We start from the raw sequence: 26,052 nt of genomic DNA, 5'->3' as shown, positions 1-26,052 counted from the left end.
CTAACTGGGCACTGAGGGCTAGCTGGGCTAATTGTGTGTTGTGAAATATGTGGTCAAGTGTGGTGCACCTATTGAAAATGATGGTGTACAAGTGGAAGTGAGTAGTATATGATTGAAGAAAAATCAGGTTACAAAACAGAATAGTGTAATTTTGTTTTTGTAAAATTATATGTTTCTAAGCGTGTGCACACGTGTATATACATGCACACACATGTTTTGTGTATGTGTGTACACACATGTTTGTACATGTATCTACATACATACACATGAGGAAAGACAAAGGTGGAGATCTAGACTGCCTTAAAATAGAACAGTGATTAGTTTGTAGACTTCAATAGATTTTCACTTAAGTGTAAATATGTTGATCTCATAATCATAAAAATACTTGTATCTATCTTAAAAATTTGAAATAAAATAACAGTAATACAGGTTAAGTGTAGGAAATTTGGAAATTATATAAAGGTTATAAAGAAAAAAATTAAAATGACTAAAAATTCCATCTCCGAGATGACAGATGATCAGTTGTAACATTTTGGTGGATTTCCCTCCATTCTTCACATGCCTATGAATGTGTTGGCTCTTTTCATAATGATATGCGTCTTGTACATTAGTTTGAAGTTTTAGTATATTTAATATTAAAAATAACAAGATTATTCATAGATATTCTGTCACAAAGTAAAATTTAACTCTGAAAATTAAAAGTTTGTTATGCTTAACAGAGTTAAATTCCTTTATATATTTGGGGAAGATATTGACATTAAATAAAACAATTCCCTTTCCTCTGTTGTTAAAAAATTTGGTACCATGAAATTGTTATGTATTAATTGTACCTATTATAATTTTTATGGTCATTCTTTTGAACAGATTTTAGTGTTAAACTGGGTAAAAGCTCATTTTTCATGGGCTCTTATGAAGAATATTACTAGATCCCATTAGAACAATGCTGGCCATGGCGGAAGTGTTAATGTGCTTCTCACTGCACATGCAGTTCATATGTAGGCAGGCGGTAGAGTGGAGTAATGTTCCTTGACTTTGGGATTATAGGTTGCATTATCTCTGCTGTTGCTCTGGTGAATTATGGTAGTGCTGTCATTCATTCATTTTTTTAAAATAGCTGCTAAAACCCAGAAGAATAAATCCAGCATATCCCTGTATCATTTGTAGGCATTTTAAATAACCAGGAGAGTTTCTTTGTTATATAGGAAGTCAAACAAGGTAAATTGCTTTCATGAATTAATACATGTAAAGTACTTGGAATAGTGCCTCATGCATACTAAATGCTCAATAATTATCATTATTATTGAGGTCAAACAACTTATCAGAGCAAGTTTAGGAGTATCTTAGATTAACATTTGGATTCTCATCATTAAGCATAGGATGTGAAAAGTAAATTGATATCAAGATATAGGATGGAGGGCATACTTTTTTATGTTAAAGCCTGAGACCTGGAATAAAAAGTTAAAGGAAGATACTGTATGGAGATGAACTCAACGGAGTTTTACTTCATCTTATAGCCTCACCCTTGGTCAGTAATACTATTTTGAAATTGAATTCCCTAGATAAAGAGTAAACAACAGTTGACACTCTTTTATAGGTTCATTGAATCTGGTGAATGTGATATCCGTTCAACTGGGTTGACATGAGATTGAACTACATTCACGAAGTGACTCATACTCATCAACTAGAGAAATAGCTTTCAGCATGCAAACTCTCAGTTCGCTGTAATGGTCTTGCTGCCTTAGTTACGATCAAACATGCCTATTCATGATATGACCAGTGCATTCCATACTTGGTACTTCAATTGTTTTAAGTGAATTCATTTCTTAGAGTAATTTCAACATAGTTAATGTGTAAAGTTAAAAGTCAATATTACATAAACATAACACTCAGTGTTCCCCAAGCTATAAATCCTGTCCCAGTTTTTGGAAGAAATCGTGTCCATGGGGACAAGCAGGATGCATTTAATGTAAGTGCACTTTTTTTCACAGAGCAAAGATTTCTCAAAGCTGAAAACACTGATGTTCATTCAACCTAAGCAAAGAAGGCAAAAAAATCTCCAAGAGGTAAATAAATAAAATTTTGTTGATATATGATTATTCTAATGTATTCAGTTATGCTTTTCTTCTACTATTTTAAGCAAGTACAGGTTAACACTATAAAAACATTATGCCAAATTATTTTTCTTGTATTTCTATTCTCCACTCCTTAATGTTAGGGTTTAGAAAACAAAATAGTATTAAGTAAAGATGGTTGGAATATTTATATATTTTAATAGATACATCCAGTGAAGCTCTTCTTTTATTTATTTCATATGTTGATTAAAGAAATATTAATCAACGAGTTCCAACTATGTGTTATATTTGAGGTATGTACTTGAGATAAATAATTGATTTTCGAATATAAATTTAAGCCTATTAAAATGTTTTCTGTAATTTTAATTTACTAATCTTTGAATGAACTTCAGCAGCCCATTATGTAGATATAGATTTCTGTTCCTGAGAGATTAGGTAGATCTTCTCTGTATCTGTTAAAATTTTAATATACTTAGGTAAATTGGATGTGTATTTGTTGTTTTTTTAACCTCTAAAGAATTTTTTGTATACCAGCTATAAAGTATAAAGAGGTATTGATTTTTAAACATTTTAAAATATAAAGCATTTAGTATCCTAAAAAATAGTGTTGCATTACAAGTTGTCATCATCTTTGGCATCAGACATTTCTAAGAGGTGGTGTTTTCTGTGCTTGGGCCCCTGTCTTGAAACCACCTATATCATAGCCATGTGAGTTCTTGTTACTAGGAGCTAAAATTCTTGTGTGGGTTCAGACAGTCCTCAAATTAACAGTGAACAAATTTAAGTTAAATTTATCTTTCTCACAGAACCTACTTTAAGTAGAGAACTATATTCCTAAAGATATAAAAATAAACACTATATTTATTCAGCCCTGGCTGGTGTGGCTCAGTGGATTGAGTGCTAGCCTACAAACCAAAGGGTCCCTGGTTCAATTCCTAGTCAGGGCACATGCGTGGGTTGCTGGGTTGCAGGCCAGGTTCATAGTAGGGGGTGCATGAGAGGCAACCACACATTGATGTTTCTCTCCCTCTCTTTAAAAATAAGTAAATAAAATCTTCAAAAAACACACACTATATTTATTCAATTTTAATGAATCGTGTGCATACTATGAACTATATAGCTTTCTTGAGTATACACAAGGCAGTCCAAGTGCCATTAAATTACCAAGCACTTTGTAATTCCGAAGAAGGTTTCCCAGAGTCGAAGAAGTACTGGGAGTGGAGACAGGATTCTGATGGTGGGTAGCTTTCAGAGTCAAGAGCAGAGGGCAGGGTATCTTATGCGTAAGGACCATACTGGTTCCAAGCCATTGCCACCCCACAAACCCCATGTTTTGAAAGGTCTTTGCCTCCTAACAAAAGTCATTTGTTTAGTTAATTTATCTTCCTGCTTTCTAACATTAATGATATTTTATGGTCAATCAGCACTTTTGTTCATGCTGAGCTGACGTAATTCCAGCTGAAGAGAATAAATTACATGTTATTCTGAATGACTTTATTATAGGTAAATTAATGATCTCATTAGAGTTTTCAAAATACTGAAAGTTCAAAAATCTCTGCCCACCCACAGTCTCCCTTTTATTTCTTCAAGGAGCTCCAGAGGTGACACAGTGGAAGTCCCTGTTCTGGATGTTGTCAAAAAGAGGACAACAGCCCTGTCTGGTGCAGCTCAGTGGATTGAGCATGGGCCTGCGATTCAAAGGATCGTGGTTCGAGTCCCAGTCAGGGCACATGCCTGGGTTGTAGGCCAGTTCCCATCAGGGGACATATGAGAGGCAACCATACATTGATGTTTCTCCCCCTCTTTCCTTCCATTCCCCTCTAAAGATAAATAAATAAAATCTTAAAAAAAAAAAAGAGGACAGCAGCACAGCAGGACACCAGGAACAAAAAGTTTTGTATCTAATCAGATAGGAACAACTGTCAGTTCAGGGAATAAAGTTACTGTAAACCAGAGAATTTTTTCTGCACCGTCCTAACGGTAGGTGATTATTTTACTGCTACGTGCATTTTAAGTAAAGAGAAAGCACTGGGCTGAACATAACTATGTTCTTTATGTTTTATTAACCTGTCTACAAAGTGCTGCTTACCCCCAACTTCCATTTGCTTCATCTCACCTCAGCCATGAAACAGTCAGACCACTCACTGGTGCCAGCCTGTGTCCATGATGCAGCAGCCTCAGAGAATACAGGGATTGAACTGGAGGCTGATTCTCCATAATCTACCCCAGGGGCTGTAGCTGGGTGTGTTGAACTAGGGCTACCTCACAGAGCAATGACCTCCTCAGCCACACTTCTGGGAGATTTTAGTTTGGGAAACTTGGGCATTCAAAATGCACAGGTGAATAGTCATAACTGGTTACTGCTGATTTGTTTTATTTTTGGCTTCAGTCACCTGGGATTGAGAGACCCATTCATTTCAAGTTTCTGAATGTAACTCCTGTATTTAGCTGAAGCTAAATTAAAAAAAAAAACCCTTCTCTTTGATAAATTTAGACTTACGGAAGACGTGCACACTCTCTACCCAGCTTTCTCTGATGTTAAAGCTACCTCATATAGCTGTAGTTCAATGATCAAAATTAAGAAATTTAGATTGGTTTGTCAACTACTATCAACTAAAGTCTAAACTATTTAGGTTACCCAGACATTTCGACTGATGTCTTTTTTCTGTTCCCAAACCAGGATCCCACACTGCCTCTAGCTGTCATGTCTTCTTAGTTTCTTTTCGTTTGCAACGGATCTGCAGGTTTCCTTGTCTTTGATTACCTTGACACTTTTGAAGAGCACTGGTTGGATGTTTTGGAGGGTGTCCTTCAGTTTGGTTTTCTTCTTCCTTCATTAGATGAGGTTAGATGAGGTGATTAGATGAGGTTAGATTTTGGGTATATGATATCAATATTTTATTACTTGGCTGTAGTGGTGCCTGCCAGGGTCCCCACCATGAATGTACCATTTCCCCCTTTCTGTACTTTGTTCTTTGGAAGTGAGTTAGTAAGTCCAGCCCACTGGAGTTATTGAGTCAAGTCCAGAGGATTTAAGATCCATCTCCTGGAGGGAGGAATATTTAAGAAATAGACATATGCTACAACCACCACAATCATTAATAAATATTTGATGGGAGATACTTTGGGGCGATGTGAATACCCTGTTTCTCTTTAAAGTTTTGCTCACTAATTTTAGCTTTTATTTGGGGATCTTGCCTGCAGCAATGATTACTTTGGTACTTTAATGGTGATGTTGTGTTTTCCTCACTTTTTCTGTATTTATAATTCTTCTGTAGGAAGAGTTGCCTCTTTTCATCCATTCATTCTATTGTGTATTTATATCAGTATAGTCTCATGGATATTTATTGACTTATAGATCTTTATTTTATTCTTTGAGTTATAAAATTCCTTTGAGTTATTGATTACTATATTGTTCATTATATTGGTCAAATTATTTCAGCTCTAGCCATCAGGAACTCTGAACAGTCAATTCCTATGTTCTTTTGACAAAACTACACCTCTTTTTTTTTTCAGCACTAACTTACTTTCGGGCATCCTTAAATCCTCCAGGTTTACCTTGTCTCTTCCATACTCCAGTCCAAGAACCAGCCATTTCTTTGAGCATGGAGCCTTTTATTGTAGAATGAAACCGGAATGAGATTTAGAAACCAATAATCTGGCCTCTAATTGTTCTTATTACAACTGGAGAGTCATTGCTGCTAGGCCTTCTTAACTCAGAGAACCAGCAAATGTTTGCATGGTTACTAACGCATGTATCTGTATTCATTTCTGTATATACCCATCTGTACATATATTAAAATAAACACTAGGTCATACTGACATGTCCAATTCCAGTCCATACTACAGGATTTAGTCCAGCAACCCTTTCTGCTTGTCTGTAGCTTCTTTCTCCCACAGACACAAACCTGGCTGTCATTATCTACAGTATATTTACTTATTTGTTAAACTCTAGTATTTATGTGAAGTAGTTTCAGAATTGTTGACCTAGACCCCTGTGAGATCCATATTTACTAACTTGAGCACAGTGTCTTGTCTTTAGCCTTATAGTTTCAAAACTTTGTTACATAAAGTTTTTCATTGGCAAGTCCATCGTCCTGAGACTGTCCCTCTGTTTTTCTTCTAAGAATTTTACAATTTCGGCTCTTACATATTTACATCTTTAACCAATTTTGAATTGATTTTTGTGTGTGGTATAAGATAAGGATTCAATTTCATGTTTTTTCCTGTGGATATCCAGTTTCCACAACACAAGTTGCTGAAGAGACTGTCCTTCCCCATTGTGTTTTCTTGGCACCCTTGTTGGAGATCAGTTGAAGACATGTGTGGATTTATCTCTGGCTCTCTATTTTGTTGCACTGGGCTATGTGTCTGTCTTTATATAAGTACCATATTGTCATTACTATAACTTTGTAATCTACTTTGAAATCAGAAAGTGTGATGCCTCCAGCCTTGTTCTTTTTTCTCAAGATGGTTTTTGGCTATTCTGGGACCTTCGTGATTTCATGTGAATTGTAGAATTTTTAAAAAATTTCTGTAAAGGATGCCATTGGGATTTTGACAAAGATTGCATTGAATCTGTAGAACACTTTGTGTAACACAGACATTTTAACGATATTAAGTCATTCAATCCATGAACACGAGGTCTCTTTCCATTTGTTTGCATTGCCTTTAACTTCTTTCATCAATGTTTTATAGTTTTCAGTGTACAGATATTTCACCTCCTTAGTTTTTTATTCCTAAGTATTTTATTCTTTTTGATGCTCTTGCAAATGGGATGTATTCCATAACAGCATTGATCTTGGCAATTATTTCATGGATATAACACCAAAACCACAGGCAACAAAAAAAGAAATAGACAAGTGGGACTACATCAAACTAAAAAGCTTCTACACAGCAAAGGAAACAATCATCAACATAAAAAGACAACCTGTGGAATGGGAGAAAGTATTTGCAAACCATTTATCTGATGGCTAATATCCAAATATATAAGAAACTACTACAACTAAATAGCAAAACCCAAATAACTCAATTAAAAAATGGGCAAAGCAACTGACTAGACATTTCTCCAAAGAAGACATGCAAATGGCCAAGAGGCATATGAAAAGATGCTTAAGGTCAGTAATCATCAGGGAACTGAAAATCAAAGCCACAATAAAATATCAACTTACACCTGTTAGAATGACTGTTATCAAACAAGCAAATGACAGCACAAAAGGAATGAATTTATGGTACATGCAACAATATGGGTGAACCTTGAAGACATTGTGCTAAATGAAGTTAGCCAGTTATATAATGACTCATACTTCATGATTACATTTATGTGAGTTATGTAAAATAGTCAAACTCATACAGGCAGAGAGTAGAATGTTGGCTAGGATATCGAGAAACTGGAACCTTTATAAACTGTTGGCAGGGATATTAAATGGTGTAACTGCTGTGGAAAACAGTATGAAGCCTCCTCAAAAAGTTAAAAACAGAACTTTCATATGATCCAGTAATCTTACTTATGGTATTTATCCAAAAGAATTGAAATCTGGGTTTCAAAGAGAGATTAACATTCCCATGTTCACTGTAGCACTATTCCCAATGGTAATGTGTGGAAACAATGTGTAATATCCATTGAGGGATGAATGGATAAAGAAATGTGGCATATCCATTAAACAGATTATTCAGCCTTCAAAAGGAATGAATTTTTGATGCATGCAATAACACAAATGAACTTTGAAGACATTATGCTAAATGAAGTGAGCCAGTTACATAGCAACAAAGACTTCAGATAATGTGTTGTGGAATTGTGCACCTAAAACCTATGTAATTGTGTTAACCAGTGTCACCCCAATAAACTCAATAGAAAGGAAAAAACTCAAATACTTCATGATTCCTTTTATATTACATACATAAGATAGTCAAAATAGGCAGAGAGTAGAACAGTGGTTGCCAGGGGCTGGGGAAAGTGGGGAGAATTATTGCTTAGTGGTCAGAGAGTTTGTTTATGGGGTGAGAGAAAAGATTTGGGAACAGGTGGTGGAGATGGTTGTGCAGCAGTGTGAATGTAATTGGTGCCCATCTACTGTACACTTAAAATGGTTAAAATGGCATAAAAAATTTGAGAAAGTATGCAGAAACTATTACTTAAGGTTTGAACACCCTAAAATTTCAAGTTTTAAAATTTTGTAGCCATTGCAGAAAACTGATATCTATCAGGTCAGAAAATAATGCCTTTTAGTTAGTCAAGAATTTTTATAAATAGTAAATTAAGTCTGCATATTACAAACACTAGATTTCGAAGTGTTAAAAAATAAAATATTAATACAAAATATAGTCATTTAGGAATTCAGTGGAATTTTAATTTTTAGTAACAAAAAGGGAAATTTAAAGATAATTCTTATAAATGTCCTGCCACAGGTGAATGGATAAAAAAATGGATACATCCATACAAGGAAATATAAATTGGGCAATAGAAAGAAACAAACCTTTGATGCACACAAGACAAGGATGAGCTTAAATGCATTTTGCTAAGTCAGAAACAAAAAGCAGTGTATCCTATGACTATATTTATATGAGAATGTGGACAGCAAAGCTATAGAGAAAGAGAGTGGTTGCCAGAATTGGGAGTCAGAGCAGGGGTTACCTGAGATCGGGATTTCTGGGTAGTGAGATAATTCTACAGCTTTTTGAGTAACTGCCAAACTGTTTCCCACAGCAACTGCACCAGCAGTGCCCAAGGGTGTGAAGTGGTATCTCACTGTGGTTTTGATTTGCATTTCCCAAATGACTAAAGACGTTAAGTATCTTTTCATGTACTTGTGGGCCATTTGTATATCTTCTTTGGAGAAACGTCTGTTCAAGTCCTTTGCCTATCTGTTAATTGGCTTGTCTTTTTTGTTTTTGAGTTGTAGGACTTCTTTATATTTTCTAGGTATTAAACCCTTGTCAGATGTTTTGCAAATAATTTCTCCCATTTTATAAATAGTGTTGTCTCTTTTCTGATACTCTCCTCTAATGCAAAAAGTTTTAAGTTTGATGAACTCTAATTTATGTCTCCTTTTGCTGCTTCTGCTTTTGGTGTTGTAACTAAGAATCCATTACTAAATCCAAGGTCATGAAGACTTATCCCTTTATTTTCTGGTTTAGTAATTTTTAGGTCTTACCTTGACTGCTGGGGCTCAATGGGTTGGGCGTCATCCTGTGAACCTAAAAGTCACTGGTTTGATTCCTGGTCAGGGCACATGCCTGGTTGCAGGCCAGGCCTTCGATGTTTCTCTCCCTCTCTTTCTCCTTTTCTTCCCCTCCCTCTAGAAAAAAATAAGATCTTTTAAAAAATAGTTTTTAGGTCTTATATTTCGGTCATTGGTGCATTTTTAGTTCACCTTTGTATATGATGTGAGGTGGGAGTTGTGAGCATATCTTTGTTTTTAGACCCTTTAAAAATGCAAGCATTTTAAAGATTTAGTAACTATATCACAGTTCTTTTTCAAAGATCCCAGGCATATGCAATATTAATGCATAGTAAAACCCAATACTTTGGAAAAGGAATGTTTGAACTTCTTACTTCTAGTGTCTTATAATAAAGGAATCCTGGATGCTATCAGATTTTATTTTTATGGTTCTGGGCTTTTACTAATTTTTTTTTCTGGACAGGCTAGGTACTAAAGGATTCCTTACCAACTTCTTCATGGATGCTAGCATCAAGGAACTTCATGAATTCTGGGGAAGACCATCTCTTCATTGTATTATTGTTTCCTTCACTTCCGTAGGAGGGGTTTTGCTATTTTAGGGCCATCCCAAATTCTCATGAATCCAGGCATGGTAAATCTTAACTACCAGCATCTACCACATAAGAAATGGCTAGACTTTGGAAAACACAGAAAACTAAACATTGTTTTAGTTATCAGAAATACTGAACAGATCTGAGCTAATAACAGAGCAACAAAATTATTTGCCTTGAGCCCTTTTCTAAGCTGTGCTTTCTTGTTTTCTTTTCAAGATTCAACTATGTCTAAAGAAGAACAGGTCATTTCACAGTTTGCCAAATGAAGTGCAGCTCCAACTTTGCCAGATTGCGATCTACCAAGAGTAAGTGACACAAAAATATCCCGTTGGGTTTTGGCAGTCCCCTAAGAAAGGCAGATGGTGACTAGAGTTTAACCAAACTTCCCAGACAAAAAACATGCTATACATTGAATGCTGACCAGAAGATATATGTAACACTTTGAGGTTTGTGCTTTGAACTCTGTCATGTAATGATGAATTTTCAAAGCAACCTGAAGGAAACTAGAATTGAAAGTAGGATGAATACTAAGACTTGTTATAAGCAAAATGCCAAAATAAAAAAAAAATGGATTGCTGTAACAGACCACTTATGTATTTATTTATCTAGAAAGAGGAAAACATGCAAACTGTATTTGGTAAAATACCCTAAATTTTATGATAGAGGCCTTAAGTTGACATTTTGCAACTAGGGGTTGCCCAAAATCTTTTGAACAAAGTTTATATTTTTATAGTGCTCCATAATGTAAATCCTACCATCTTAATGAGAATACAAACAAAATTGAAAAACAATACAGCAAGCTACCTTTTCCTGCTTCCCCTCAGTGTAATTTAGATTCTGACAAGTATTTCTGCATGACATTTGAGGTGATGTTAGTATACTTGGGGAAATAGGTAGGATGTGGACCATTCATTTTGCCGGTACAGATATTGGCACAGAGCACAGGAGTTTTTGTTCAGATACAGTGGCCCCAGTTTCCAGGCTGTGATGGAGGCAGTGTGGCTCTGGGGTCTGCCCAGCACCGTCACCAGAGTTGTTTTTGGAAATTTGGCCTGGACCTTATTTCACTAATTTTTCCAAAGATTCTATAGGTTATCTAATACTTGTAATAAATCTTTACTTTCTTTAACCAATCACAATGGATTCTGTTGTCTGAGCATATAACCATGTTTTATAGAAGGTCCATCATGTATACAATTCTTTCTTGGAAAAAGTTAACTAACGTAGCTTTAACATGAAGTATCATTTTAAAAATCATTAATATTTATAAATTTTAAGGGAGAGTTACTTTTATCAAGCACCAGTTCACTCTTTGAAGATTGATAGCACTTTACTATTTATTCATGTTTACCCTGTTACATGGAGAATAAAAATAAAAAATAAATCAATGTATTATAATTAATAATGTTCGTAAGTTCTTCTTAGAGTTCAACATTCACATAGAATATGTATATTTTATGTAGACATTTTAATGTCTGAATATGACAGTATTAAACTTACCTTTTCTATTCTTAACAAAAAGACTCTGATTTTTGCATTTGTTGAGTTGGAACAGTTGTATCTATAGGCTTAAAAAGAAAATAATTGTTAAGGAAGATGATTTTCATCAAACTGTAAATATTTGCAAGAGCTTCAAACTCTCTGAAGGTATAAAATGGAACATTTAAGCAGAAGAAGTGTCTTTAGTATTGGCGTTCCTTCACCTCACTCAAGTAGGGTGTGGAAGGATCATCCTGGCGTTGTAGTTTAATGTAAAAGTAGAGAACAGGCTCATGTGAATATTTTATGGTTTATTGTATAGATGATATTCTGAAATTTTAATGCTGTAGAAGAAATGGGTAGCCCCAGAATCCTTGTGTCAATGAGTTATAGAGGAGGCTGGTGATCCAATTAGTATAATGGGCATCTGGCAGCCAAATGATGCACTTCAGAACCTGGCTGTGAATGACTGGCCCTCATCCACTTTCACAATATAACGGAGAGAAAACAGAGTGTGGAGTCATCCTGCTCTTTCTGTGTCTGAGTCTTGAATACCAGGCATTTTCCCATTATAACACCTCTCATCTATCTCTTTCCTCTGTAAGTTCTTCATTTCCCATGCTTCTCCTCCTACTTTTTTTCGTCACACATTTATTTCTGGACTCATTTCTGATTCATTGGTGATCTTACTGACTATTCTTCTATTTTTTAAATTCTCACCCAAGGGTATATTTACTTTAGAGAGAGAGGGAAAGAGAGAGAGAAATCAGTGTGATATGAAAACATTGAATGGTTGCTTCCCATATGCGCCCTGACTTAGGATTGAATCCGCAACATTTTTTGGTGTACAGGGTAATGTTTCAACCAACTGAGCCACCCAGCCAGGGCCCTCTATTCTTAATTCACAGAAACCAACCATTATCTTGAGGCTATTTCTATGATGCAGCAGTTACTTCAGCAATTTTTAATGATTTTTAAGTCCACAGAGTTAAAGTAGTGGACTTAAGTAGTTTTGAAAAATTGATATCAACCTATGCACCCCAATGTTCATAGCAGCACAATTTACAATAGCCAAGTGTTGGAAGCAACCTAAGTGCCCATCAGTAAATGAGTGAATCAAAAAACTGTGGTACATTTACACAATGGAACACCATGCAGCAGAAAGAAAGAAGGAGCTCCTACCCTTCACAACAGCATGGATGTAACTGGAGAGCATTTTGTAAGTGAAATAAGCCAGGTGGTGAAAGACAAATATCATGTGATCTCACCTATAAGTGGAACCTAGTCAACGAAACAAACAAACAAAATATAACCAGAGACATTAAAATAAAGAACAAACTGACAGTGATCAGAGCAGTGGGGGGTGAATAATGGGAAAAGAGGGGGAAGGGTCATTAAGGAACATGTGTAAAGGACCTGTGGACAAAGCCAAAGGGGGTAGGATTGAGGGTGAGAGGTGGGGGTGGGGTAGCAGGGGAAAGTGGTGGCAGGAAAATGGAGACAACTGTATTCGAACAACAATTAAAAATGCAAAAAAAAAAAAAAAGAAAAACTGGTATCTATTAACATTAATAGTGGAAAGTCAGGAGTCATCATATTTTAATCTTGTGATCCTCTTCCCAAAGGCAATGAAGATAGTATTGTTGAATTTCCCTTTTGCATAGTCTTCCTTTGGAAGTAGAATTATAATTTTTTAAGTAACCATAGAACCTTATTTTAAGATTCTGTTCCTTTGCGTTACAAGTCCAGTATGTTGAGTTACAGTCTGTGAAGAGCCTTTTGCACTTCTACATGACTTGATGAATGTGCCGAAATCCCAAAGCTTTGAGTGTTTCTTTACTTGAGACACTTCTCAGGACAGTTCACGCCACTGCAAATCCTGAGAAGGAAGGCATTGCAGTTCCTGCATGTACCTGGTCTCTTTCCAGACAGCTTGTTTACTGCTTATTGTAAAAGCAGTGGATTCCCTAAGCTCAGGATCCTCCCCTGTGACTCATCCCACTGCATATGCCCAGGGGACTGGGCCCTCCCTATTGCCCTGTGGGACTTGGGGACTGGTACAACCATGCTGATACCTCGGTTACTGCTTTTGCTGCATTCCTAAGTCTCGGACTGAAGAGTTTCATGTCTTCTGCCATAAGAAAATCCATGGAAATGTGGCAGACATGCTTATCACCTTATATAGTTATTTTGGTGGGAATTATCCTGCTTCTAATTCTCCTTTACACTGTTAAACTTTTTGAAACAGGGTAAAATCCCAGTACTTATAAAATATCTTCCTTTTGAACAGTTTAAATATATTCCATATTTTTATAGGACATTATTATGAAGTATGTAGTAGGTACAGTTTTGTTCTCATAAATAAAGAATTGGAAGTGGAAGGTAAGTGATTTTTCTCAAAATCATTTAATTAATTCATAGCATATCAAGTGCTGCAATTCAGGCCTTCTCACTGGTAACACAGGGATGGGAATGTCTTTAATATATAATACTGTCATCTTTTTCCCTAATGCTCTCCCTAATGACACCTGCCTAATTTGGAATATAGATATTATAACTGCTGTTCTTCTAGAAAGAAAGAATTCTAGGTGGTATAATTATTAATTTCAAATCTAAAATTATCCAGGCTTCCCAACATTTCATAGAACATGTCTTGTTTCAGTCTTCACAAAAATTACCCCTATAAGAAATATAAAATAAATAATGTTTGTTCTTAGCCTCAAATACAGTGTTAGTCAGTGTGGTTCTTACCAAAATAATTTGGAGATCCTTTTGAGAATACAGATTCCTGGCCTTGGCCAGGGAGCTCAGCTGGTTAGAGCATTGTCCTGATGCACTAAAATTGTGGATTCTATCCCTGGTCAGGGCACATACAAGAATAAAGCAATGAATGCATAAATAAGTGGAATGATAAATCAATGTTCTTTTTTCCTCTCTCTCAAATCAATTTCTTAAAAAAAGAATACAGATTCCTGGGCTCCGCCCCAGATCTACCAAATGAGAGTTTCCAGAGTGTAAAGGAATCTTGATTTTTCATGAAATGCCCCAGGTGTTTTTTTAAAATGTTCATTACTTCCAGGGATGGGTTGTTTCTATAAACTTGGGGTGGGCAAACTACCATCCTCTGGCTCAATACCTATAAGCAGGGAAAAGAAGCAGATTTATAACCTGTTCCTAAATGTAATACAGCAGGTCCTCAGCGCTGTTTTGTTTAATGTCATTTGGTACAATGTTGATGAGATGCCATAGGAACTTGACTCCTGTTTATATCAATTGGTCTATGATAAAGTGGTTTTTGTTGTAAGTCATTTTGCTGCTGTTCCAAGAACCTATTGATGTTAGTGAGGACTTGCTTGTACTTTTAAAAAATCTTGATAAAAGGAATACAAATCAACACCAAATTTGTCTCCCAGAAAGCCAAAAATCTTGCCTCACATCATGAATTCAGCAGTCATGTTTTAAAAATGCCTGTATTTTGTGAAATACCAGGACTTATCTAAGGAATTCATTTGTACAGAGATCTTCTGTTCTGTGATTGTGCAGCCCCTCCTTCTGCCTATTCATAAACCCACTCAATGTATATTCATTGAAGGCCTAGTTTCTGAGCCAAGCACCATTGTAGGCACCAGTGCTATAACAGCAGACAAGTTGGCTGAGGTCCTTGCCTTCAAAGTCTGCACTGGAAGAAGATAATTGCTTCTTAACAAGTAAAATTTTTTACAGATGAAGATGGCAGGGTTTTGTTTGCCACCAATGACTTCAAAATTGCAATTTTGCAGAAGAAATGTTTTTAATATTCTTTCTCCCCAGGTTGGAAGCTGAAAGTATGCTTCTAAGGCAAGGACATGTACCCCTTGAATGCTACCTGATTCTTGCTGGACGTTTAAAGGTCATGTCAAGCAGTACAAGCATGAACAAAAATACCAACTCTGAAATTTTAAGTGAGGTTGAAGAAGGTGACTTCATAGGGGTAAATATTGTCTTAATTTCTCAGTCTCTTATAATTTTTATTTATTTATTTATTTATTACATTTTTCATTGTTTTTCACATTTTTATTTTTAAAAACATTAAAATTATGTGTCATTGTATTAAAACAACATAGTATGCTATAACATTGCCCTTGAGTGTTGAATATTCTAGTAATTGAAATACTTAGAAAAATATGTGCTTTCCTTAGTGGTGTGGAGCCAACTTATAGCCTGATATGTAGTTTGTGAACACACAGAACCCACAAGATTCATAAGTGATTGTTATATGAATGATTGGCCAGTTAAAAAATGAGTTACAAATTATATAGCTTTGGAGGCAGAGTGGTATTTTTCTTAAGTATACTAAAATAGTTACTGATTCAAGGAGATATTTTTGATTCTTTAAAGAGAGTCTATTTTTTGTGGAAGATTTTATGCAGAAGGGGTAAGATTTAGAGCAAGAAAGCAGCTTGTGTGTAGGAATAAAACTTGCTTCGCTTCTGTATTTAGTTGAGGGCAGCCTGGATTTGGAGATCCTCAGATTCTGAAATGCCTAAGTGTAGAGGTTCTTGGGAGGTAAGAACAGTTGCTGCTGTTTATTTTGGAAATGTCAGCTGAGGTCAAGTATGGTATTGAAAACAATGCAAAAGAATGTGGACTTAATTCTACAGGTAGTACGTACAGCTCATTGAGGGCTTTTAAGTAGAAGGGAGATGAGTCAGATTAACATTTAGGTAGATGACTGGTATGATCACCAGGAAAACGTGGAATTGGATAACAGGTAGAAGATTGGTGAGCAGATTCTAGACCAGAGGCACCGGTGGTGGGGATACCAAATAGGAGATGGAGTCAAGATATTTTATTGGTAACAAATCCAATGAGAAGGACAAAGGAGAAAAAAGCATTTCTAATAATTTTTTATCAAAATCAAGCCTTATTTTTTTCAGGGCATTCCCATTGTTAATTATGCATCATTATTGGTGGGTCAACAATTTCTTGATAGGTTGAGCATTAGTTAAGATGTTGGCCACCCTGTGACGGGCTGAACGTTCTAGTGATGGGGGCACTTTGAAAGCACTCTTAGAATCTTACGACCCTCTGTGGGCACTAAGATCTCCAGGATCAGTGACTTCATGTTAGAAGGAGCCTCAGAGGTTAGTTCAACAAACCCTTTCACGTTACACCTTAGTGAATGGAGACCCAGGGCAGTTAACTGAATTGCTCACCTTGAAAGAGCTAGTTAGTGGCAGAAATGGGAATCAAATTTTTATTTAGTGTTCCATTCACTCTGCTGTGCTGCTTTTAACTGTGCAGATCAAATAGAGCCATTGATTTTTCAACTAGAGGGAAGAAACTTGGAGATCATCTGAACTGGTATTTATCAGCCAAAATCCATACAGGGGTCTCCAGGGAAATAGAACCAATATGGTATATACAGATGTGTGTAAGAGGAGATTTACTGTAGGAATCGGCTCGTGCTATTATGGAGGCAAAGAAGTTCCATGATCTGCTGTCTTCAAGCTGGGGAACCCGGAAAGCCACTGGTGTAATTCAGTTCAGGTCCAAAGGCCTGAGAACCAGGGGGATAGATGGTGTAAATTCCAGTCAGAGCCCAAAGGCCCGGGAATCGACAGGCTGGTGGTATAAGGCCTGGTCCAGGCCTGAGAACCAGGGGTGCCAGTATCCAAGGTCTGAGTCAGACGGATGTCCCAACTCAAGCAGGGAGAGATTTTAAAGTCATGTCACTCTCCCTTCAATAAGATAATCTCACCTTGATTCTGTATCGATACATCTTTTTCCATATTATAATCATAAAAAAGTGTTACAGTTTTGCATATGAGCATCTTCCCCACTGAGCATCTCCAGTCTGTTTGTCATCTTCAGGACAAAGCACCCTTTTTTCTTAGTAATAAAGTGTTGAGTGGAGTTTTAGGATGCAGCATTATGTGTTTTTGTGGATCCTGCTGTTGTTTTAATACATCAAGTATTCTGGAATAGACTTATTCAACCTAGTGTTCTGTTTTAGAAAATAGTCCATGCATTTTAATGCTGCCGGGGCTGACAGATTATTGAAAGTAAGACCAGGCCAATCCTTTCTTATCAGTTCTATAAACTGAAGGTTTATTTTTAAAAAATTATTTGCTTAAAATGACACATACTTATAATTTTATACGGTCCCAGAATTTCATTGTAATAATGTGTCAGAGCTGACATAATTCCAGAAAAAAAATCCAATTTTTTTTTTTCAGGAAATCTGCCTTTTAACTAACACCAATCGGCCTGCTTCCATTTCATGTAAAACAGATGTAAAACTTCTTGTGATAAGTAAAGATGTAAGTATATGATGGTATTCATTAAAGTGACTAATGCTTTGAGGAAACCTTTTCCGGGAGCCCAGGTAAATGTCAAAGCCAAAAATATTTACAATGGCAATCACTGCTGAGGAAAATAAGTGTCTATATTTAAATAATGTTACATCATGATGCTTTGTACTGAGGGATCAGTTGCCTTAATTAGGTAACAAATCATCACAGATGTACAGGAGGCAAAAATTTACCTCTGCCCTCTTAGGGTGTGTTGGCTATTGCTGGGAATTAAACTGACACAAAATAGATTAACAGGGGAAAAGCATACAAATCCAGGTAAGTTTTATGTGACTTGGGAGACCTCATAAGGAAATGAAGATTCAGAGAAATGGCAAAACCTATTAATAAATATGATAATACATTGAACAAAGAGAGGTCATTGTGGAAAAATAACTAAAATGTATGAGGAGGCTAAAGGAAAATGAAAATTATTTTAACAAAGTCTGATTTTTAGAATTCTCTTGGCTTTGACTCTTCATTGAAGAATGTTTCTTTTCTCCTGGTGAAAACTCCATCTTTCACATGGGAGTTTTTAATTTGTTTTCAGAAAGAAAAGGGAGATTAGAATGCTCATCTTGTGTGTCCTGGTTTTAAATGCCTTTAGCTCAAAATAATCTTTATGCCAAAGTGGCATATTTTGGGGTTGTATATTCTGCCATTCTTCACAGACTACAGGATCTTCTTTTCAAGGATTAAGTTAGATAAGTCACATACCACTATCAGGTCAGTGCCCGACAGGACAGCACTCAGTAAATGGTAGTTGTTACTTTTGTTGCTGTTAATTATAATAAAAATAATGGCATGCTGTTGATGACAGATGCATGCCCTTTAAATAAACTTTTGAAAAAATTGTCAGTCTCTTTGCTGTGTTCTTTAGGAAAGCGGTTGTTTGGTTCATTGCTGGGTTTATGATTTGAAGTAAAGATGCCTCTCTGGCCGGAGGTGCCGGGGAGCTGCTGGAGTTCTCAGCGAGGAGGCAGACGCTGTGTGCAGTTCTGCTGTTGGGCAGTGCGCTTTGTCACGTGAGCCCGCATCAAGTGGAAGGCAAAGTTTTTCACTATTTTTGTGGGGAGTGACTTACAAGTGTTTAATAACAGTTCTTATAGCAGGCTCTGGGGTGCACTGTAATTCCCTTTTTATTTAAAAAAATATTTCTTTGTGGAGGCGACTTCTTTCGTGAGGTCCCCCCATGCCACGGACACGTGTGAGTGAGTAAATATGGCCGAGACAAGATGAAATCTGTTTGGGGAGGAGGAGTGGGCTGTGGCCAGTTTCTCCAAGGAGAAAAAGGCCCTGAGCACCCTCTTCCATAGCCTTTTATTGGGTTGTAATACACAGGAATACAGGGCGGCAAGGATCAAACAATAGATAACATTACAAAGAGGTCTGAGGGCTTCAGTCTGAGTGAGTGTCTGTCAGGAAGAGAGTTGCAGAAACTTTGGGAGACATATTCACTCATTTCCTCTCGGACCCTTAACATAGGAATGAAAATACTCTTAGCAGAGCAGATTTCCCAGGTTTATCAGCAAGTCTTTGTGATGCCAGATTTTCCCCCAGGACACACTCTAGCAAGACAAGGAGCTGCACCTCTCCCCAACAGGTATTCAGGCTTAAGGGGATTAGAGCCAGGAAGCGCTTCTCCCAGAAGGCATGTGGACTTGGGCTTTGACAAAGCCAGGGCGGGGTGGGGGGTGGGGGGGGGACGAGCCCCCGAGTCCTTCCATGAAGGCCTCCCAGGTGATGGAGTCTGGCTTAGGTTGCCCCCCACTGTGAGGGGTCTTATTCGTCATTGACTTCTGACCAAGCTCTGGGGGCAGGGAGAGGAACTGAGGCAGCGTTTGCTACCAGAGACAGGCTTTGTCTCCTGCTGCTGGCATTCCAAAGGTCGTCTCTCCCCCTTAGCTACAAGGGGTAGAGATACAATTCCTAAAACCAGGCAGAGTGGTCTACAACATTTCTTAGATAAATTTCATGAGACACATAGCCTTATTTTCAGGGCGATGGTGATATAACAGCAGCTGCTCTATTATTTTTTTTATTACTCCAGACAAATGGCTTTCAGAAGCTATTTAGTCTGTGTGTTCCTATTCTGCCGTATAAATCTTGATGTGCCAGGTACTGGAACGACTGCTTAGTTGTTCCCTTGGGAAGCCTGAAGTGAAAACATTGATTAGGCCCTTTTGGGCGGAGAGCCCAGTTCAGCTCTTTTGCTGGCAAAAACAAAGTCTTCATTTTCTCATTAGGGAAACTAGTGGCAGCAGAATCTTGCCCAGAAAGATTTACTATTATTGGCATGGCCACAGGACTGTCTACGGTCTCCTACAAGCACTGTTGGGAAGCCATTCTGGAAGCAAAGGAATGTGCTTCAATCTGCAGTTGTTAAGAATTTTTAAAATGCATATCTTTGTCAATACTTTGATAAAGCTCGTGAGATGTTCTGTGTATTTGCTAAGATGAATAATTCTGTGAGTAGCTTCTTAAAGTCAGAGTAGAACGTACTGCGGTCTACTTTGAAAATGTCATGGGAAATTTCTTGAACGTTCGAGTATTGACAACTACCAATTTAAAAGACACATGCTGTGTACTTCTTGGTGGAACCATTGCTGCAGGAACTTGATGGACTGTGATGATTATGGCCACAATAAGCACCATGTACTCAAATGTCCTATGGAAAAAGCATCAGAAATACAATGATATGCAGGATGTGGTTTTCTTTTTAAATATTATATTTGATTTATTATTTATGGGCTAAAAAAGAAAGGTGAGCTCCATTAACCCAGTGACCTTTATTTTTTCCTAAGCAGGATAATTGCATTCTAATGGAAATATAGAAAGAGCAGGTATTATAAATACAACTCCCTGAACAAGTGGGGCTGCTGGCTTCAGCCTGGAAAAGTGTCCAGTGGGGTTCAGCATAAATTTATAAGCAACTCGAATTCTTTACCAAACAAAATTGGAAAATGCTGCCAATGCATTAGCATTGGGAAAATCTAATAATGTTCCTGGTGTTAATCTTATATTTTCTTTACACATATTTGTTCTTTTAAAAGATACAGTATTCCGTTTTATTCAAGACTGAAGTCACAGCCGGACAGTAAGTGTGCGGCTGTGGCGTATCTCACAGATCATGGTGATGTGCTCGTGTCGGTCAGTGCTGTGTGCATCTGTGTGAAGATCGTGCACTGGGTCCTTCGCTGGCTACTTCTCACAGACCTTCTGTGGTTTTTGATGTGATCACAGCGTCTGGCTCTTTAGATGCTGAATTTTGAGACCTTCCTGGTATCCAACCGGAGAAGGATGGAGTCTCAATTCTGCTTTTGAATCCTTGCTGTTCTGGGGTCACAGAGACGCCTAAGGGAGCATGTCAGTGGTTCTCAAGTGCAAGTTCATGCACCATTGATATTCTCTGGCTGTTCTTCACCTCTCAGAGGTGAACGAGAAAGATAAGGGCTGTGAACCTTTCTCAGAAAGCTGAATTTATTCACAATTTCCAAACATGGTCCCCTATGTTTAGATTATGCTCTTTCTTTTTATTTACTTTTTTGGTAGTTATGTGTCATTTTTATCATGAAATGATGTTGATGATCCCTGGTAGTTGTTTTAATGTTCTTACTTGGTGTGTGCACACACACAAAGAGGTGGTGAGCTATGTGTCACATTTTTTTAAAAAATTCACTAGCCTCGGAAATCCTTCAATCTGGCAACTTTGTCAAACTTTTCATCTTATGAGGGCTCAGATCTCTGTTTGGAAATGCTTCCTCCGAATCATGTTGTTATTACTTGTTTTAGGTTGTCTATCAGAACAGCACTGCTTAGTCCTTAAGAGCCTGAGCTGTGAGTCGGGCAACCAGAGTTCAAATCTCATTGCTGCCCCAGTGAGCACTGGGCCACTTTGGCTCTTTCCAGAGCCTCCGTTTCCCATCCGTGTAAACAGCAACAGCAGGGCACCAGTTTATAGAAGCCCTGTGACCGTTAAGTGAGTTAATAGACCTAAAATACTTAGAACAGGGGCTGGCACAGACAACACATATTGTCATATATCAATTCTGCAACTGATCATCTTTTCCTTCTTTGTTTTCATAATAGGACAATTACAGCCAGGTTTCTCCATACCTAGGAGATGATTAGGAGGAATTTAACGACCAGCCTTGCCTTTTCCCACTCTGTGTTCTGTCTTCCCTCTGACTTCCTCCACTGTTTGTTTCTACCATTGATCATGTGCTTAAATAAAAATCCCACCAATATCTGGGATTGGGGTTAGATATATAAAATAACTGGTTAAATTTAAAAGTTCGCTTTCTGACACCAAGCCGCACGTTCCACTTCAGAGTGACTTCACTGTCCTCCAACTTCAGAGCTGCTTTGTTACACTCCTCACTTGGCCGGCCATAGCCTCCCGGGTACTAGAGCAGGAAAGGGAATGCGGTGGCTGCGACCAGGGGGCACCAGGGGCCCCCAGGGGCATGGCCGCTGGTAGACCTAATGGGAGAAGATAAGAGGTCCTGACACAGCTGTCACTCAGTCACCAAGCATAACCATTTACTGAACACCTTTAAAAAAAAGATTTGTGTATTTTACTTGCAATATCTCGTTTAATTCTCACGGCAAGTCCATTAGCTACCACTCATTTCTCTTTCACAGGTCAACAGATTGGAGAAAGCTAACAGATCTTAAACAAGTTGTCCAAGGGCCCAAGACCATAAGCAGCAGAACTCACACCCAGAGTACCTGACCCCAAAACTACCCCTCTTGCCACTGTGGCTCCTGTCTGTTAAGTTATTCCCAGGAAGTGATGTGACAGAAGCTCTAGGCCTCTTGTAAAGTTCCGATTGTGGTGGCAAGCTTGGACAGATATCTGTGCAACTTCCTGATGTCGAGAATAATGAAAAGACTTCTATTCATTTATGCCAAGATTTTCTGTATAGTGGCCCGTCCTATACTGTATCACCAGAGCATATTTTTTGTCCCATCCTATACTATGTCCCAGTTTTATGGCGTATCTCGCCTTCTTAGTCAGAGACCTGTGTACTCTGTCCTTACCTTCTGGTTGAATCATTTACTTACGTGGGTGTTTACTTACTGTACTTCAAATTTTCCATAATAAAAGGTGGTGTTCGATACTGAGAAGTAAGCACGGGATGTGCCTGTGTCCCTGGAAGTTGGCAGCCAAGCTCCTTTCCTGAGCAGTAAGGGAAACCTGAGCAGTGGAAGTGTATCTCAGGGCATCCGCAGGACAGGAGTTCACAACTGCCCTGCGTTTTGGAAAAGAGTTTCATGCTGGTGTGTCCAGAGTGGGAGGAGACTCTGTGTTAGCCAGGCCATGGAGGGGTCTCGGCATCTGTATGGAAAACGAATACTGGGCAGAGACTCATGTGTGGCAGGAAATGTGAAGTCCTTGTTTTGTATGTGAACACATGCCTTAGAGTTGGACCTAAGTGTGAGTGGATAGCAATCAACAGTACTTGGTGTGGTCACCTAAGAAGACTGCAGTGGATGTAACAATTTCACAATTTTCTCTTACTGGCTTTGTTTTGTTTTGTTCATTGTTTGTTCAGAAACCTGATACATCACAACCATTTCAAGTTTTATTGGAGCTGGAATCCTAGAAAAGAGAGATCTAATCACTGAGAAATAAATGTTCTTCTGAGAATACATTTTAAGCCTCTTCACAGCTTGCTGCTGATTGTTCATCCGAGGTCCAGATTTTGCAAAATCTCATTCCCAAAAAGTACTTATGAAATGAAGTGATTTTGGATGTGTTTTTCCCATTTATTCATGCATACATATGGTTTTCAGTCTTACCTTTATTTCAAAGTTGTTGAGTAGGAATGACTCATTTAACATGTGTGCTCTGTTCTCTTGGATTTATGTTGTATTTAAAGACAACATTTAAGTAACTATTCATCTTTTTTATGGGTTGGTATTCTCTAATGTCTTTCCACAATAAATTTTGTTGAAATTTGGCACTTTGGACTATGTACAGTTGAGTCGTATAATAGACAAATAGAACAGACTTTCAGACTTTTTTCCAAGCTGAATAGTTTTCAAAATAACCTCTGTTTATGTTTGTATTAAAACAGGAATAACTTCCATCTTCATAGCCTTGTACTGTGATAAATAGCCCACCTACGTGACTGATCCAGTTTCATAGTTCTCTCTGCCCTCCAGCATTTTTTACGAATTGCTGCTCAAAACAGTGGAAACTGCTTGGCTTAATGGTCATATGAAAATCCATCACTTCTCACTAGCAGCTTAATCTTCTAAAAAGAATACAAATTTCTTCTTTTTCCTCCCTTATCACCATTCATTTCTTAAATTTGTATTTATTAAAAATAATTTCTTGAGTTCCTCCTATACATCAGGCACTGCATTAGGGCTCACCACAAATAAAATATGGTGTGTGTTCTTATATAATCTAATGGGTTCAATATTGGTTATTGATTTATACAATTGATGTCTAATGCACGTAACAATCATCTGGTACTAAGGATAGTAAGTGAACTATGTATTCATACGTGTTTCTTTTTTGGTGACATCAGGGGTAGATCCACGCTGGGGGTCTAGCCAACTGGCGGCCAAGTGGCCCCACTGGGCAGTGAAGTCCTTGTTTTCTGGGTTTGATGTTAGATTTGCAGTTCCCGAAGTATACACGCCAGTGCTTCATTCCAAGGACAGACTCATGCTAATTTACAAGAGCATGGTGTGAATTTGAATGTTAGTTTATTAATTTGGTGGCAAATATCTTCTCGCAGTCACTAAAATATTCATGTTTATCATTTAATGAAGCCTTCCTGTATCAGGGTGGACTGAGAGGCTGAATTTGCAGTCAGAGAAAATGCTGAGGGAAGAGAATATTGAAGTAAAGTTACATAAGTGGCCTCAAGGGATCTTTTATCCAGGTCAAAGGGACGACTGGGATCAATCCAAGCCCCATAGCTGAGGGCACCTCTAGAGTGAACCAGTCACATCCCCCAGGTTCTGTGTCTGACCAGCGGGGGGCGCTCACTGCCAATGCTTTCCTTCTCCATCCCCATTTGCTATGTTCCTGGGCTGATTACTGTCCTGAGTAATGTCAGTAATGTCAGTCTCATGCTATATGCTAGTGTGTCCTCTCATACTATATGCTAGTGCTTCAGGACTGAGTTAGAGTAAGACCTAACTCTTAGCCATTGCGTCTCTTTAAAGCGACTTTGTTTATGTGTGATGTCATCTGGAATGTGTTATAATTACTGGCCAAACTCTTTAGTAGGACTTGAGTTGTACCTCTGTCTATTCAAATTGTTCTTTTTGCTTCTACTTATCGACCAATGCGTGTTAAAAAGCACTACATTTCTTTAGAACAGAAACATTATCCCTAAATAATCCATGAGTTTATTTTTTGGTTAGGCCTTTCCATTCCTGCATCCATTTAACCTATTATATTTGCCTATTGATCAAATTTTAGAGAAGTGAATCCACACCCAAGCTTTCAGAGAAAGAAAATCTTGTTCTTAATCATGACCTAGCCTCAAATGGTTTATTTTGAAATCATATCAGTGACATCATTTTCTCACTCTTTTATTCCTTTCCCAGGGATTCACTTCATTCTATGACTGGGTCAGTTTCCCTGATTCTGGATGCTAGTTCTGCTTCTCCCTTCCTCCCTGGGCCCATTCTAGAGAGCAACGTCTTGACTGGGTCTATTTGGGTTATAACCATCCTGGGTTCATGTGCCATTCTCAGAGGGTCTTTAAAATGTGATAAGGTAAGCAGTGACCTGCTTTATCTGTACTAACTCTGGACCTTTGCCCAGATGGCTGGTCTTTATAGTTTCAAAACAATGCCTACTTAAACTCCATACTTTTATATTATACTCCTGATAATTTTATTTTACCTTTCATAACTTCAAAGAATGGTATTTCTTTTCTTCACAGACTTCTAACGGTGACTTCATGCCCCAGGACCTCATCATCCATTTGCCACTATATGGTGGTAAATGAAATCTATAGAGTTTAACACTTCACACTTCTTTCCCAAAAATCCAGTGTGTTGAGATCACCTTTGTCATCACTTTTGACATTGCTTACTTTAGGGAATTACTGTGCTAGCTAGTAGGATTTTTACTTCCCATTTTAGGACTCCTGGGTGTGATATGTTTTTTAAAAAACTCTCTCCTGTCTATTAATTAATAGTAGACAAGAGATGGCATCATGTTAGCACATGAGGCCTTGAAGAGTAAGGTCCCAGGGGGTTCAGGAGAGCAAATCATACGGAACATTATATGTCTTGGAAAGGGAGCAAATCCTATAATAAATTTTTAAGTTAGCAGTTTATTTTGTCTCCTGAGGCCCTGGCAGCTTGCTGAGGTTCTGGGGGCACAAAGCACCTGCAGAGAGGAGCCCCGCCAGTCAGA

At 37.8% G+C, this 26,052-nt stretch overlaps 1 protein-coding gene across 1 annotated transcript in view; it reads left to right on the top strand.

Annotated features, from left to right (window-relative positions):
- Positions 1 to 26,052, top strand: part of LOC119061661 (uncharacterized) — a 62,259-nt gene that overhangs the window by 4,743 nt on the left and 31,464 nt on the right. The window contains exons 3-6 of the mRNA XM_053654963.1: positions 1,989 to 2,063; positions 10,063 to 10,151; positions 15,136 to 15,295; positions 17,544 to 17,627. Coding sequence (XP_053510938.1) covers positions 1,989 to 2,063; positions 10,063 to 10,151; positions 15,136 to 15,295; positions 17,544 to 17,627 — 408 coding nt within the window. The remainder of the gene's footprint in view (positions 1 to 1,988; positions 2,064 to 10,062; positions 10,152 to 15,135; positions 15,296 to 17,543; positions 17,628 to 26,052) is intronic.

The sequence above is a fragment of the Artibeus jamaicensis genome, unplaced genomic scaffold, assembly GCF_021234435.1.
Source record: "Artibeus jamaicensis isolate MK-2021 breed Jamaican fruit bat unplaced genomic scaffold, CSHL_Jam_final contig_889, whole genome shotgun sequence".
In the NCBI taxonomy this organism is placed as follows: Eukaryota; Metazoa; Chordata; class Mammalia; order Chiroptera; family Phyllostomidae; genus Artibeus; species Artibeus jamaicensis.
This window is presented reverse-complemented; position numbering and strand designations above follow the sequence as displayed.